Source organism: Ornithodoros turicata, chromosome 7, assembly GCF_037126465.1.
Source record: "Ornithodoros turicata isolate Travis chromosome 7, ASM3712646v1, whole genome shotgun sequence".
NCBI classification, from domain to species: domain Eukaryota; kingdom Metazoa; phylum Arthropoda; class Arachnida; order Ixodida; family Argasidae; genus Ornithodoros; species Ornithodoros turicata.
This window is the reverse complement of record NC_088207.1, coordinates 33,775,962-33,790,078: the sequence shown is the minus strand read 5'-3', so window position 1 is coordinate 33,790,078 and position 14,117 is coordinate 33,775,962. Positions and strand designations below refer to the sequence as shown.

Sequence of the window (14,117 nt, the reverse complement as noted above, 5' to 3'; positions counted from 1 at the left end):
AATCTAAAATGGCGACGCATCTTTCTCCAAGGCATCCTTCCTGTGTCAAGGACGCGCTCTCGCGCCATTGAGTTATTACCCCAGCATTCAGCCCATTGTTGTCCGCCAGCAAAACACTCAGAAGCTTAGCATTCGAAACCGTTGTTACGAATAGCAGGTCTCAAACTTTACGACCAGAAGTTCTTTACGACCGAGGATCCGGCAGACACGCGGCACCGGAAAAGAGCGCCTGGTGTCTCGAAGACAATTTCTCCGTATCTCGCCGTCCCGCTGGCCCTCCTCAATCATCATGTGCCGTATCATGCGAAACAGCGGTAATTCATCATCTTTCTCTGTTTCCTTGGCGAGTCCTAACGACAATATATTCGTAACATCCTTGATCATTATGCTCTTGGGCTGTCATAGTATCTGTTATCTGAAGAAGAGCCTCCTCATAAGGTATACAGAGCTGTGCGTACAAACGGAAGCGTGATTTTGGGGAAGCACGCGACAAAAGCTTTGTGTAATTCAGTTGTAAAAAGAAAAATGTTGGAATTTCGGTTATTTGAATTAAGTCGTTGTGTCGCTTTCTAAATGAGTATTCCTTTTTGCCGTTCGTGTGCAGAGGACGAGCAAGGGAGGCACTGTTCATCTGAAATAACGGTGGTGGTGGAGGGGGTGGGGGTGAAAGGGCTCGCCGTTGTCGGCCTCACAGAGGTGGTCAACGTCGCGACTGACGCCCTGGGGGAATGTGCGTCCTGGGCCGACTTCTAAGGGAAATAACCCCGCGCAACAGAACTCGAGAAGATACAATCACAGGCCGCGCTCCGGGTAGAAGAAGAAGAATGTTTGTTGCCCTTCTCTGTTTTCAACATGGCTGTCGTGGACAGTGCTGAAATAGAGATCCGTGGTTCATTTGATACAACGCTGCGGAATCAGGAGTAAATACGTATAGAGGTTGAGAAGCGCCCGTGGCTTTACGACAACTCCCGCGGGGAGTATAAAGACGCTCATTGATCGGGGCTAGCAGTTGCTTACTGTTCCCGCCAGACTTGTACGTATGAAAGATGAAAGTCACTGAAAAGGTTAGCCAGCTGTAGGACTCGAACCCACACCTTCTGGATTGCCGGTCCAGGGCTCTACCAATTGAGCTAAGCTAACACGCCTTCTCAGCGACTTCCAGGGTGCGTCATCTGAAGGGACAAACCAGCCACTCTCTCTCACTCATCCTCCTTTCACTCTTACATTTTTGCTCACTCACACGCACATTCATACGACGGGATCGACGCAAGCGGCAACTGATGAACATGAAACAACTGATGTTCTGAGGCTGGAACAACATAGAAGGGACAAAGGGGGCTTTGTATGTATTTGTCCCTTCTATGTTGTTCCAGCCTCAGAACATCAGTTGTTTCTTGTACGTATCTTGAGTACGTACTCAAAATACAGTATTAAAAAAAAATTCCGCTATTTTTAACGTACTTACATTTTTCGGTATTTGCTACTCAGTACTCAAAATACTTTCCTCCCTCATCAAGCACACTTCCCGCTGTGTCCAGATTTTCAGCTCACTGCAACTTAACCCTTTTTTTTTTTTTCGGAAATTCTCTATACTCTATTTTAAATACTTTTTCCGTGAAGTATTTAGTATCTTATTTTAAATACTTTTGCGCAGTATTTTGTATAAATCTGACCGCATATATGGGAAAATCCCAACGCATGTCAACACATTGCAAACTCACACGCACGCAGCCGCACGCGCGCACTGGAACGCAGTAGCGTGAAACAGGCTTGATGATCAATCCTTCGACAACAATGTCAAATACAGAAAATAATGCTAAACTCTACTTGTGGAAGCTCTACTTGTGCAAACTGATACGGAAGCTGCATAGTGACGTGCAGGAAACGGGGTATGGCTAGACTACTTAGCACTGCAACTCATTATTTTAACTATCTCACCCGACGCCTTGTGTGTATCTGCGGACGGAAGGGTTGTATGCTGGGCATCCGTTAACGTCTTTCTGTTCAACTCTTATGGGCCTGTCACACTGGTGCGACACGACAGGACACGACAGGATGCGACAGCCGGACGTTCAATGTCCTGTCGTGTCGAATATCAAGTCACTCCGGCGAGACACGTCAGCTCCGAACACGACATCTTTCCGCGACAGGTTGACTCGCACGCTGTTCACAACACCTCTCGGCAGGGGTCCTGTCGTGTTGCGAGTTACACTGCTGGGCCCGGGCAGCCGACAGACACCCGACACTGTTTGGCGAATGCAAATGGCACAAGACGCGTACGCTGCTTTTGCAGCGCTTTTAGTCTATCTTGCTGTTCACAGCAGTGACGACGAGCCTGATGGGAAGCGAATTTGGTCGCGATCATGGCTGTAGCGCCTCAAGCGTCTCGGTTGTTATGAGAATTTGGTGCGCGAGCTTGAACTGGAAGATCGCTACGGATATCTAAGGCAGCGAGGAAAAACGTAACTGGACGTGTTTCCCCCCAAAATGCAAGAGAATGGTGGAGAATGTGGCTGTTAAGCGAGCGGTGATCACAGATGTTTGAACAGAGTTTCAACATCACACGACATGGTCAAACGACATGGTCGTACGATACGTGTCATCCGACCGTTGAATAGGTTTTGCAGTCACACTGACGAAACAAGTCTTACGACACTGATTCTGTTGTCGTGTCGCCGCGGTGTCGCGTCAGTGTGACCGTATGCCGCCGACATCCTCAGGCAACGACTCGACACGACACAATTTCTTTCGACTTCTTGTGTCGTGTCACGGAGTGTTGAATGTCGTGTCGCTCCTGTGTGACAAGGATACTACAAAGGACCGTACTGCCAAGTCTATTTTGCTGGCTCTGTACCATTATGGAATATTTACACAAAAATACTCGTCTAGCAAAATGCACTCTAATCTTTGCGAGAACAACCCGGCCTGTACTAAACGCTGTGTTGCTCCAGATGCCTATTGCGCTAGTTTATGCACATATTGCCTTGTGTAGCTATGCGTGTCTGTACAAGGGAGATCTGATAAGACGTGACGGATATATGAACCGACACACCTTCGTAGACTTCGCAGTGCGGCGCACCAAGGATTGAACGATTCGTGCGAGTGGTTTCACCATTAATCAAAGTCGCTTCTTAAATCTGCCGTAGTACGGAGGCAGGTAGTCCTGTTTCGCAAAAGCCAAGCAAGTGGGTGCTATGTTTGTACAGGGTAAAGCGCATCTCGTATCCAAGGTGTTTTATAACCTTGCAATGCTACACTCTGAATTGGAAGACGCCATTTCAGCGTTAAAACCATAGGCCTTTTTAACGCTGAGTCACTTGAGTCACATGGTGGCGCGTGTTAATGTGACGCTTCTTCGGTGTCGAAATGATTATACTTTTTTAACGCCATTGAAAAGAGATGCCTAGATGCCATGACGCCGCATCAGCGTCCCAGTTCCGACGCGCAGAACGCGTCTTAAGCAGCGCACTTCGTCGGTTGACCTCACTCGGCTCCCCTCCATGGTGTGTGGCAGGGGGTGGGACGCCAATACATCCCTGTTACAACATGGGAGAACGTGGGTGGAACGAGCGAGAGTGGCCGGACCCAGACTGTTTGGCGTGCGTTGCTCCGCTTTGCTGTCACCAAAGAGACGCCTAACGTGGCTGCGATAATCAAGGCGTCTCAAATGGCTTCTCTGCGGCGTCACACACCGTTCCGTCCTTCGCCCCATGTTAACGACCTATTCACGAGGCTGTCACGCTTAGATCAGAATCCAGTTCAGCATCTTTCAACTAGAAAGACGCCTACATAAGACATCACACGCGTTTTGGGCGTCTCCAAATTAAGAGTGTACTTATCTTAATATCAATAACAGCGGTCCATATCTGGACCGCTATTTTCCGTCTGCATTAATGACACTGCAAACCCCGCTAATACAAACAAAATAAGTATGCATGTCGAAGATACAAGTAGGCATCGTCAGGGTTGCACTTGCGTGTTACGTAAACTGACAGCGAATCATTACAACGGGACATCATTTAGGATAGAACAAAGGTACACGGTGTACGCAGCCGTAAACGCAGTAATGTGAATCAGCCATTACTGCAACTTAGCATGAGGTACGGCTCCTAAAACCCATTTAAGTGGGTTGGCGTTGCAGAAGCGAAAGCTGCAATTACCGCACGTCGACAACGCACATACTACATAAGTATACATCTTACTTGCGCATAGGATCTACTACTTTCAACTAGAGGTTTACATACATAAAGGAGGAAAATAATCTAGGCTTTACACTTAACCAAAAAAATTATGGCCGCTAAATTGCGAGAGACGCTCTCAGCCACGTACTAGAACGAATTATGGCCAATAAATTATTACCCACCTAATTACCTGCCTCTTAAACCGATTACCGGATTCGAAATTTGCAGAACGGTCGTTACACGTTTTGAAAAGGCATTCTAAATATAACTTGTTGCAATCAGATGTGAATATGTGTATAGAGAAGAAAATTATGAGATGTTGACCCCTACTTTCGAAGGGACCGACAACAAGCGCACAAGACCAAACAAGCGACCAGAACAAACAGCGTACAAGAATGAATGTGTCCATGCTTGAATGTACATGTCTGGTTTCCGTAATGCGTCGGCAGAGAAAGAGCTTAGGAGAGCCACGTTGCTTCACGAGCTACGAACGAGCATAGTGAACGACAGCGCCATTAAAGAGGGCAGCCCTCCGGCCCAATGTATTTCCTATGGAATATATTTTATGCTTTTTCTTGGTAAACACCTCGCAGATTTTAACGCGGGTGGTTTCACTATAGGGAGGAAGACGAGATGAATAGGATAACCTTAATATATTTCTGATACATGTCGTATGTATTTTACGGCGACGTCACGAATGTGAGAAAAATACACAATTTTTCTCCTCCCTCTTTGAACAGGTTTTTATTAAACTTCTATAGGCATTTGAAAAAAAAAACAAAAAAATTTCCCATTTACTTTCTCTCGAAATATTTCAGGAATCGATAGACACCAAATTTATATGTCTACCGCTTTTCGTTTTTAGAAAAAAGCATGAAACATGAGTACGCATAAACACCGACTGAAAGCCCAGTGAAACACGTCATTCTGTGTTGCCATCTGGTGACGCGAAAAGAAAACCGCGCGGACCGTATCGTTCCGCCGAGCAGGCAGTGCGCATGCGCACCGTACTGCTGGCTCCTCTTTCCTTTCATGGACCGCTGACTTGGGGCATGGCCTTCGAGACCAGAACAAAAGCTTACTTAGCTGCTCGTAAAGGGGTTATCGTCTGAGCCAGCATTGTCGCGGCCAGCAGAAACCGCGAGACCAACAACCCTCTTCTTTTTTCCGTGCGCGTATAGAGAGGTGAGATGAGTTTATGAGCTTCACATGAAACGTCAATTTGCCCGATTTTGCCGTTTCGAGTTTGTGCTTACTCAGTCAAACTGCCTCATAAGGCTAACGAGAATCTCTCGTATTTGCGGTTAGTGGAAGGCCGACTTTACAAACATTCCAGTAACGTTCCACAGGACTGCCCTGTAATGTGCGTAATGTTGAAACAGCGAGCAAGCGGATTACACACAGATAAATGTTCCTCAGGGTAACGGAATTTAGAACTGTAGCTCTTTGTGTTCTTCTCTTTCTTTCTTTTATTGGTCGATTTATTTTTATTTTTATTATTTTCTTCTTTTTTTTTTCATCAACGCTCCACGTGAACCAATAAGAAAAAGACTTTCTAGAAAAAAAAAAAGAATAAGAAAAAGACAGCGGTCGATCAAGCGACCGCTGCACAATTATTTCCGCCCACGCATTGAGCAACCGTCTTTTCCGGAACCCAAATTCACGTTCGCGAAACAAGGAAAACCAACGACAATGCGCGATTGCTTCGTACGATGATATGCCGTGGTTAAAAGTCCGACATCACTATTTACCACCCAAACTCAACAAATTTCGATGTCTGTCCAAGTCATTTTAGCGAACGAAATCCACATTTTTGTAGGCTTAGGCTTAGCGGGGCGGACGCGACGGAACGGCACGTTAGTTAGCTGATTATTAGGTTAAAACTTCGATGTTTGCATTTTCATGCTCATGTTGTTTATTTTTCAACAGGGACTTCGATCACGTTATTTTGAGACCCGCCCAATTTTTCGATACCGGTTCCCTGGATTTTCCAACTTTCGACACTCTTTGCTGGTTGCGCGTTGGATGACCCAAAACCTGTACCCGCCTGTCTTTGCACCGCGAACAAAAGGAGGCCTTCTGAGGAAGACAAGGAAACAAAAAACAACTTTATTTCAGGATGATGGGCGGGGAGTTTCATCGCCGGGGGCGATACTCTACCCCATTGGTGGAGGTGAAGCGGGGAATGAAGGAATGGGGCCCGTTACAATGAGGATCGAAGGCCTGTTCGTCCAAAAAGGGCGAAGAAAGTTCCGGGTCACTGGGGATCCTCCGCTGAACTAGTGACTCTACGCTGAACGAAAGGTCTTGTGTAATGTGAAGTTCATATCGGCTTACTGCAGCAATAGACGCGGACAAAGAGTTAGAACATAGAAGAGACAAACCACCTGCAGAACCTCGCTTTGTCCCTCTTGTGTAACGTGAAGTACCCTGTGAAAACCAAGGAGTGTCTAAAAGTATAGTACTGAAGTTTCCGGGTAATAATCAGCGCATTATGAGACGGAATTTGTGCTCCGAGACCTCTTCGACAAAGCAAGTCATGATTATTAAATAAATGAATTAAATTGATAAATATCGCAGCGCATGCCGCGATCTGTGTTAGCAACAATAAGAACGGCTACGTCGCCCTGCGGGAAAGTCCATGATAGGATACAGAAATCGTCTGCTTTTGCGCGCGGTAGTGCACCGCAGTGAGCAGACGACTTTCAGAAGTGACTGGGGACCTCGGCAACTCTCGTACATTTTCTTTCAGTTCTCGTGCGAGAAACGCACATTTTAAGAAGTGGCCCACATGGTGGTTTCGAACAACTATGTTAATCCTCAGAGACAAGTTAAAAGTCGCAGGACAACCCCACCCACAATCACAAATCTGAAGTCGCCGGCCATCGGCGCGCGCTGTCACATTACAGCTCCGACCAAAAATATATTACGCGAGCTTCCATTATACTTCCCGTTGCACACTAATCATGTTTCGAAATGAAGTGTCGCTGACGACGTAGATGGAGTAGGAGTGCGTGTTTATTTAAAAGCCGCATTAAAGGGACCATCGCATCAGTCCCGGTCGATTCCGAAACTGCAGTGCTGTTTTACTCCGCGTTCATCACTGATAATAACGCCGAAAACCCGACGCGAATTGGCAGCGTTGTTCCTGTGCAGTTTGATATAAAACTTCGCAAGAGCAGACGACGCATTCCGGGGTTCCCTCTCTGGAAACGTCACACGGACGAGGCCAATCACTGTGCGCCCTTTGACATGGAGAATACCAATCACGGAGCGGCCGGAGGGACATTGGTAACCTTGGCAACCGACTGACCGGCAGGCGGGCGGCCGGGCGGGCGAGCGAGGCGTAATGCTAGGGGACGGCGTCTTCTCTGTTACTGGCTCGCGGAATGTTGTTTCTGGTTAGTATCGAACGCGTTCGTACAGTCAGGAGCGTAACGCCGTGTTTCACGTAACATGGTTACGTCTGCACTCACACTGGTAAGCGAAAGTCAGCGTATTTACCGAGGACTTTTCACTTAGTATAGTGCGATGCGAACGCCAAGCAGACGATCTCGGAGACAATCGCCTGCGCTGCGCTCCCATTCGTGTGCCTGGCTTACGTCATCATCGTGTTGGCTGCAGATGGAATGCGGACCTTTAAAACTCGTTTGCTTAATATGTAAGCTGTTTTCGGAAGAGAAATTTGACAAAGTTGACTCTGAAACGGTGACGAACATTATCCTATCGGTATCATACATACGTTCCCGGATGCGATAGTCCCTTTAAATACTCACGAAAAGAAAACACGTGACTTAGCTTACATGTATCCGATTATGCGCCACATTATAGGAGACCCCACAGTCAATGCACGGGCTACATTCTCCGCTCGCGGAGATATATGTCTGAGTGTCCTCACTTCGAGAGCAAAGGGGATGACTCAACCAAAGGTCCTTCTGCAGGTTCCAATTGTCATGACAACGGCGACGTACCCGTAGGCCGACGCCATGCGTGACATTGCATGGGAGTGAAGCGCAGGTTTCGTCGTCTGCTACTACGACACGTTTCGACAAATTCCTCGAAAACGACTTGGTTATTCTGAATGAAACTTAGATGGTTATATGTGTACAGTACTCGCGAAGATATTTTTGGCTAAGTTTCGGAATCGCCCCGACTGTACGAGACCGTCCCTTTAAGTGCTCTATCATCTATATCTCTCTTTCTTTCGTCCATCAAGTACTTCACAAATGAGGAACAAATCATCGTCCACCGTTAAACACGTACATTAAATTCGGGAGGTTCCCGAAATAGTTGTAGAATCGCGTCGGGCCGCCATATTGATTTCACGAGACGAATTCGGAAAGAGGGGGAGGGGTCCCTTGTGGAGTCGTTGGCCCATAAAACGCTTCCACGTCAACTCAACAAGTTGCACTGTAATTGGCTGACAGCAATACGGAGTAAGAATCGGAGGGCCGCTGACGATTCTCTAAAACTCCCTGTTCATACATCCGTGGAACGCATTCCTCTATGACTCAATCCGCTGCCCTGTGATATACTGGAAGCGATAGGGAGTCGGAGTGGGGAAGCGTCTGTGGTTCCCCCAAAACTTTATATTATGAGAAACATAACGTAATTCTTACGCAGTAAAAAGAGAGTGACTGTGGAGACACATTTGGCATGGTTTGTTTGAATATTATGCCAACGAAAAAGGCCCAACCGCATGGAGCGTTTCTTGGACGTTTTCTGAGCGGTGGGGTGCGCCGCGGCGTTTCTCGTGCGGCTGGACACAGCGTCGTGGAGCAATAGACATGCGACCTTTTCGCGATGTCTGAGACGACCAGATTTGGACGGCAAGTGGCGAAAGTGGGGAGCACAAGTGGTCAGTCTGAGAATAGACTCAGGTTAGCCATCCGGTCGCGTCATTTCTTGGGAGGCCCTGAAGATGGCGACTCGCGGAATGCTTCTTGTGGATCGCGTTCAGTCCGTTCGGCAGAGCGTTGTCACGGATGTTTCAAACGTAATCGTTGAGTGAGTCGCAGTAATGCAGAGAGTAGAACACAAAGGGGAAAGTGTGAAACAGTTTGTGAAGATGTCGACTGAATGGTGGGTACGTTGGGTGTGCTAATGGTGGTCTGTTTAGGTACTTTGTGGTGTTGGCCTTGAACTGCTTGCCGTAGTCGACTACGCTATAACACTCTGTATATACATGTCAATAAACAAGTTACAGGCTGTAGTACCAGTACCTTCATTACTTTCTTTTTTTTTTCAGATATTCGAAAAAAAAGAAAACACGAACGAAACCTTTTCTTTCTTTCTTCTTTTTCGAGGCCCAAATTTTTCGGAAATTTCACATCCCTATTCCCGACAGCGTCGCTTGGCGCTAACGGAAACTCGGCCAGCTCGAAAACGCTGCATGCAGTTGAGCCTTTGTTTCCTGTCCGTTGCCCAATACCAGTTGTCCACTCGCAGCACAAAAGGTTGTGGTGACTAAGACCACTTTCATAACTGCTTATGCGCATGCGCGTAGCGCCTGTGATGTCGAACGCTTCGCGGAACATTCTCTCTACACAGGTGGCGTTTTCAGGTGGTGTTTTACGCACCTGATTCGTGCGGAGCACCTCTCTCCAAATACGATACGTGCCCATTGAGACACGACACATTGAGATGCGACAACACGGCTGGTGCAGCTCCAAACCGATTTTGCAACTGTGTGCTACATATGCGGGTTTGTTCTGTCGCGCTACAAAGGTTCGTGATTAGGGATGACGTCCGTTTGCTTCTTGAAAGAATGTCGTTGATTCCATCTCATCTTGCCGCAATATTCTTGTGAAGCTCCGAGGGCATGTATTCCGACACGATTGCCGTGGTCTGTAACCGCGCTATTGATATACTTTATATCGCTCCTTCATTATCATCAACCGCGTAATACACAGTGCATTCTACCTACCTATAGGACGCCCGGAGGTGCCTAGGCGGAATTTCCATCCAAGTGCCATCGACATCGAGGTGGCTGTGACTTGTCAACCTCTCCTCTTCAGTGATATCCACGTATTGGTCGTCCCCTGACTCCTCAACAATTATCTGAGGAGGGGCCATTGCTGTTTCCCCGACCGGGCCGGACATGCTTGTACTCCTTTATGAGCCGAGGCCGAACGCCAGCGTGTATCAAAGATGCCCCGGAGCAGTCATCTGTGAAAAAGACGGCACGCATCGTGTAAGTGCAAAAGTTATCGCAACTCCTGTCGCTTTCAGACGGCGGGGAGGAAGGAGTGGGAAGAACCCGCCTGTCCTTCATTGTGACGTTTGCCTTATGGGCTCGATGGGGGATAAAAGAACCGTGGAGAGGGGTGATTGCGGGAACATCAATTTTTTTTTTCTCGTTTGGTATAAAAGCAAAAAAAAGAAAAAAAAAAGAAACTGGACAGCGTAGCGGACATAAAGAGGGTGGGTTACTTCAGTTCAAGAAACTGGAAGGCGAAAAGCTAAATAAAAGGATGGGAAAAGAGCGGCGGACTCGGGGACTCCAGAAATCTCGAAAGGAATTAAGTTTGTAGCAGACACAGGGCAGGTTGGTACGTATCCGACGCATAGCACACTCAAACAACGCTGACGACGTCGCAACTTTCAACCACTGTTTACTGGATGAAATACACCGAGAGAATGAGACTAACAGGACACGCAGTCTAGTTGCCTCCTGTCCCCTTCACCCCAGAACCGCGTGCCTTTATCTATTAGGTCTACCTGATATACTTATTCCCCTAGAATATTATATCAAAGTTGTGTCTGTTATGTCATGACACGTCGGTCGTCATTAGCAACGGTGAGATACTGCAGATGCAGAGAGACAACGTGCCCCTACGCGCGCATGTGCGGTTTCATGCATTATGGTTTACACTCGTTAATAGGTTCAGGACGATCGCCATAATTACTTTCTTTTTCTAAATATACGCTTTCATATTTGCACCTAGAATGATACAAAACAAAGTTTCGTTGCCTTCTAATGAAAGCGGAGCTTCTGTTGCGATGCTGACATATGCGTTCACTCCACCAGCACTTCTCGTAGCAACTACCCTTAATCCTCCGGCTGCCCCCTGCTCGTTAATTGCAGAATTGCGGTACGTCGCAACCACGTGCATTTTCGCTTTCTGCGCAACACATATGCACCGCATCAGAATGAAAGTGGTCCTTCTCCTCCTCTACAGAAAGCGTGAAATTGACTTAATATAAGTTCAACTTCTGAACCAGTCTGGCGTAAAAAGCATTCCATCACTTCACTTTCTACGGCATGCGTTTCTGGGTTCCTTCTACACTCTAAGAAAGAAAAAGGAGCAATTTTAGTCATTTTGGGGACCAAATGCATTGACACAAAAAATACTTCCATTAGGGAGTAAATGGACGAGACTAAATGAATGTCACAGTGTGGGGTCTGGGTTTCACGCTCTGTTCTAAGAGTTCCAGAAACAAAATTCGCGTGCATGAATGAGAACACTTTGAATTAAACCATCAACCGTGATATGACGAATGATAAAAAATCTTGCGACATGAATAGGACCAAATTTCGCGCGAGAGAACCTCAACTTCCCCTGTGTGTGTGGAAAGTTCCTAAGCTAGCTAAGTTATATTGCCTTATTAAATCAAATTGACGGAGAGCACACATTTTCGTAGACTGTTGCATTCAGGAAACCATTTGCGAAGTTCAGCGACAATTTGTAGTCTTGGGGAGTAAATTTCGCGGTTAGGGGACTAAAATGGGGAGTAATTACAATCTAGAGGACTAGAAGCTGCAGTTACTCCCCATTTTATTTATTTATTTTTTTCCCTTAGGGTGTGCTGGTAGGCCGGATTAACAGCACACAACAACACGCATAGTGCTTTGTAGCAAAATCACACCTTGCGCAGTGGACTCCGCAAACGCACTCCATATGATGCCTCTTCCGTGGTATACGAAACACGGAAACGTGACTCGACTCGCGGCCACGGTGATTTGCTTCCTTGGTTCGGCACAAATCGATGAAGGCAGTGGAACGATACGAGGCACGCATACGGGCCTGCTCACTTCCCAATGAAACACGCGCTGCGATTCTCGGAGAAATGACGGCTACAGGAACCCGCAGCCAATATCGAGCAGCTCGTCCACAACTTGGTGGGCGAGAATCGATACAGCAATATAACGACGGTGGAAAACGAGGATGGATTCGATATGAGATCATGTTTTCACGAAGTGTGCGTCTATTACGTTTGAGCACCACATAAGTGGGCATTGAAGTGTGGAGAGCGCGGAATGATGATATTTGGGGGCGTAGTATGTGCAGTACACGGTCGCTACAATAGAGAATAATTTGCATAAGCGGCACATGCTTCCCGAAATGCGATTTGCGCCGATGATTCTGTTTGCATTGGTGAAAACACAAGCAACCGTCTTTGCCCCGTGATTGTCGTCATACAGAAGAGACTACAAACAGGTTTCAGAAATAAAAGGAATTTTGACTGGATTTAATGTAATCGCCCACGTGCCTGCGGTTACAAAGAAAGCAATATATCTCCCTTTGCCACTTTTCATCTCAGCCACCCGCCATCCGTTTACAAAGGTTTGATCAACTCAAAATGTTTGCGTAACGTTAGACTCCTGAAGTTCCAGGGACAGTTCAATACCGTTAAAAGGTTTAACAGAATCACAGTTGCTTCGTTGAACGCGGATAAATTTGTCTGTAGCTGGCTCCTGTAAAGCGTACTCTGTCGCACATACGGCCGTAGTGAGGAGAAGCCCCCTTAACATTGTTATTTCTTATGGCACAGGAAATTGCTCTTTGGTTGACAAGGTCTAGATGTGAAACTACAGAAGCGCCGAATAAAAATAGCTACGTATTGTGTCATGTGGTATAGAAGGGAAGGACGAAAAAGCATAAGGAATGTATTGGGCAGGAAGGCGCGTGGATTCCTTATCGGCCGCATGACACTATACGACATCTTTTCAGGACCATTTGACGTGTCTGCAGAAAACTTCATTCATTTCAATGGATCAAGGCCTTCAGTGGTTCCGTTTGGCACCATCCGTTTCTTCATATCTCTCTCCCTCACTCTCCGAGTTCCCGCTCCTTTATTGCCGAGCGATCTGATGTCCTTTCTGGCAGGCAGACCGCTTTTTCCATAAGCATCACGGCACGTTTCTTCATTTCACTCTCCTTTCTTTTCATCGCTGTTCTATCTTCCATTCCCGTGACGTTAAACATAACAATGCAGTTTCCCACGCATGCGCAACATGTCCAGGGTGCGTGCCAAGGTGATGTCACGCTTTATGTTAGGTGCAATTTTATAATTGTCGCGGTGATTATCGAATTTTCATCGAAGTCCGTTACCATATGCACAGTTCTTTCTTCTTTTTCCTGCTTCCTTTAGTCGTTACAGATCTGTGATAAAAAAAACTATGAGAGCAGCACAGATGCCGTTTTTGCAGGTACGGCAACGTGACATTGCAGGTTGGGAATCTGGGACGTCTGAGAGTAGAATTCAGAATTGGACACAGTCATAATTTAAAGCCAGCTATCTTTCAAGAATCCCGAAGCGGGCATGCACACGGATGTATCCATCACCAAATTTTGCTATGCAAATGAACCAAGCCCATCAGGAGCGGAGTAAGGATACGCCTTTCGCCTTCGTCGGCTTACCTTGGCGGCATAGCGGTCTATCTGGCCAGCGGATCAGTGTCAATGGACGGCCCTCCGTTTACAAACATGGGACGTAACGAGAAGACCGGTTCGAGGATATATTTTGCTGTGGTGGGCAAGAAGCGGGAAAAGCGCGTCGCCTGATAGGCTGATAAAGCTGATAGTGTCCACCAGCATGGTTTGCGCGGCGGCTAAACGTAGTCGATGACGTAGGGGCTCAGGTCGTCTATACCAATCAACTCCATCGCTCCCAAGCACGTGGCCCTAGGGCGTGAAATGGACGTTGGTCTCG

The 14,117-nt window shown here is 47.0% G+C and overlaps 1 protein-coding gene across 1 annotated transcript in view; it reads right to left on the bottom strand.

Moving 5' to 3' along the window:
- The window catches only part of LOC135400902 (eye-specific diacylglycerol kinase-like), a 434,456-nt gene extending 424,119 nt beyond the window's left edge, over positions 1-10,337 (bottom strand). The window contains exon 1 of the mRNA XM_064632901.1: positions 10,108-10,337. Within this exon, the coding sequence (XP_064488971.1) occupies positions 10,108-10,283 (176 nt within the window). The 5' untranslated portion in view covers positions 10,284-10,337. The remainder of the gene's footprint in view (positions 1-10,107) is intronic.
- Between the last annotated feature and the right edge of the window lie 3,780 nt (positions 10,338-14,117).